We start from the raw sequence: 2,931 nt of genomic DNA on the forward strand, positions 1-2,931 counted from the left end.
TAAATTCCATTTTCACAAGATGCTTATACAAAAACCCGAGAACTAGAGGCTGGGGTGGTTTATTTATTTTATTTTGCCACTCAAACTATCCAAGACAAAAATCTGAAATTGTAACCACACAGCGTCCAGGCAGAGAGGGCAGGAGGGCTGTGCTTGGTGTCACTGGCCTGCGAGGCCCCATCGTGCTCCTTCCACAGCCCCGCTGCGGCCACCTCTCAGGCCTGCTCTGTGTCCTCCAGCGGGAGGGACAGGGGCAGGTCCTGCAGGGCCCCGGCCTCTGCAGAGGAAGACACCCCAAAGGGACCCACGTCAGCACGCCCGGTACACAGCGGGGATGCAGGTCCCTGACCACCGAGACCTGACAGTCCTCTCTGTACCAGCTGCAGGGTAAGAAGCTCCTGAGGGGGAGCGGCCTCGAGGGCACCCAGCAGCTCTGACCCAGAGAGTGCGCTGCTGCTAAATGGAAGGTCAGCAGTTCAAACCCACTAGCCGCTCCTTGAGAGAAAGCTGCGGCCATCGGCCTCCATAAAGCTCCCGCCCTGCCTCAGAGCAGCTGGTGGATGTGAACCTCTGACGAGCTGGTTAGCACACAGCACGCACCACACACGTCATGAGAGGTCCCGTCCCGCTCCGCTCGGTCCTCTGGCATGCTAGGGGTCAGGATGGATTGGACTCGGGGGGGGGGGCGTCTGAAGGAGCTGTGCCCAAAGGAGTGCCTCTCGCTGGCACAGTTAGCTGGCCAGCTCTCCCCAGAGACAGTGTCCCTGCCCTGCTGGAGGCCACGCCCTGGGCACTGGACCAGGAATCCCGGGCCCTCCCTGCCACCTGATAGGGACACAGGCAGATGGCCCAGGGAGCTCCCAGCAGGTCTGCATGGTTTCTGGGAACACCTGCGGTTTTGTGGTACACCAGAGGTTTCTGGGTGCCCCGAGTGGACTTGGCACTGGCCACGCCCACCTACCTCTGAGCTGCAGGAAGGTCAAGAACTCCACTATGGTGCGCACCACACTGCTCTCAGGCAGTGGCCGGGCGAAGCTTCCTGAAGAGAAGAGACCATGATGTCCACCATGCCCCCCAAATCGTCCCCCCCTCTCCCCGGGGATGCTGGGGACAGGGAGGCCGATGCATTGCCCGAGGAACAGGTCCTGCTGGGAGCAGGGAGGGACATGGTGGGTGGACCAGCCAAGGGTGAAAAATGCCAGGAGGTCTGTGGTCATTGCCAAAGTCAGGTCTTGGTTCTGAGCAAGTGGGGTCAGCTCAGACTGTGGGGTGCTGGGTGAAAACAGGCGGAGGAGGGGAGAGGGCAGGTCATGGGGGTTAGCAGTGGCTCACCTGGAGGGGGAGGGGCTGTCCTGGAGGGGGAGGGGGCTGTCCTGGAGGGAGGGGGCTGTCCTGGAGGGGGAGGAGGCTTTCCTGAGGGGGAGGAGGCTGTCCTGGAGGGAGGGGGCTGTCCTGGGAGGGAGGGGCTGTCCTAGAGGGGGGAAGGGGCTGTCCTGCAGGGGGAGCTCACCTTGCTTGGTCTCCTCCTCGTCCAGCTGCAGTTCCCGCTTGCCGGCAAGTCCGTGCTTCTCATGGAAGGACCTGTGGTTGTCAATGGCGTCTGCCCACAAGCCAGAGAGAGACTCGTTACTTACGCCCACCTACTCCACAGAGACCCCAGCTGGGTCCCATCCAGGCACCCCACCTCAGACACTGGCACCCAGAGGGCAGGGATGATCGCCAGGGCAGAGGGCAGTGCCACTCATACAGATTCAGAGAAAGAAGAGACCCGGATGCCGAGGGGGCCAGGGGCCTGCATCTCAAGGGGTCACAGGTGCCTGGCTCCAAGCTGGGGTTTGTAGTTAGAGTGGGTCATCCAGAGAGATGGGGGCAGGACTGGGGTTCACAGGCTTGAAATGGGACTCTGAAGAAGCTCAAGTTCAGACATAATCAGATTGTAATTGTTCTGCAGAAGGTGGACTGGAGGCAGGAAGAAGGGGGGGTGTGTGCGCGCACACGCACGTGTGTGTGTGTGTGTGTGTGTACATGCATGAGGTGGTGGGAGAGAGGGATGCAGTCAACAGGCAGAATGTAAGAAACATTCGTGGTGGTCCAGGAAAGAAAAGCCGGGGATGGAGGGTGAGGGGCTGGGAATGGAGGGCAGGGGCTGGACAGAGGGTCCTGAGGGGCCAGCAGAGAGGGCAGGCGGGGGAAGCTGTCCCAAGGTGCTGGCTACTCAGGCCCTTGGGTGGGGTCTCCCCAGGCCAGACATGAGCTAATGAACTCTCCCCACAAAGACAGACAGACAGTAGTCCGCACTAAAACAAGAGGTGTCAGAGGGCCTGCGCCTCCCAGACGCGCACCGTCCACTCTTCTGCACAGACAGCAGGAACAGCTTCCCAGATCTGCGCCCGCCCTGGCCACAGGGTCAATGGCGGGACAGTGGGGAAGAAGCCTGGGACAGACGGCCCCTCTGAACAGACAGGACCCCTCTCACTGAAGAGGAAAAAGGAGTGTGTTCCGTGAGTCAAGACTGAAGGCCCCATGGATGTAACTTCAAGATCTGTTCCAGCGACTAAGCGCTCACGGCTGTCAGAACAAGCACATTCGGTTCCTGTTCTGCTTCCCTTCACAGCAGAAAAGACTCCAATGCTGTGACTCCCCCCAGCTGCCTGTGCAGCGATTGTAAGGAAGGATCTGTTGGGAGCAGAAGATCTGTGGGGACAGGGACTGGTCCTAGTTAAGGAATGCAGCTAAAGCAAAAAAGGTCAGCAGTTCAAACTCACCAACTGCTCCAGGAGAGACCCATGTGCACAGTGCTTCCAGAGTTTTACTGGGAAGCCTGTGGGGCCTCTAGACTCTCCCCTGTAGGGCTGCTATGAGCCAGAGAGGGCTCCCTGAGTCAGTCAGGGTGGACCCCCGAGTCAGGGTGGACCCCCGAGTCAGGGTGGA

General features: G+C 60.1%; 1 protein-coding gene across 1 annotated transcript in view; it reads right to left on the minus strand.

Moving 5' to 3' along the window:
• Window positions 1–215: 215 nt before the first annotated feature.
• Window positions 216–2,931, minus strand: part of GAL (galanin/GMAP prepropeptide) — a 6,533-nt gene continuing 3,817 nt past the window's right edge. Inside the window, exons 4-6 of the mRNA XM_006893396.1 lie at window positions 1,511–1,600; window positions 962–1,039; window positions 216–277 (exon numbers count right to left, since the gene is read on the minus strand). Of these exons, the coding sequence (XP_006893458.1) occupies window positions 216–277; window positions 962–1,039; window positions 1,511–1,600 (230 nt within the window). The remainder of the gene's footprint in view (window positions 278–961; window positions 1,040–1,510; window positions 1,601–2,931) is intronic.

Source organism: Elephantulus edwardii, unplaced genomic scaffold (assembly GCF_000299155.1).
Source record: "Elephantulus edwardii isolate Elephantulus edwardi_28Jun2011 unplaced genomic scaffold, EleEdw1.0 scaffold00126, whole genome shotgun sequence".
Lineage (NCBI taxonomy): Eukaryota > Metazoa > Chordata > Mammalia > Macroscelidea > Macroscelididae > Elephantulus > Elephantulus edwardii.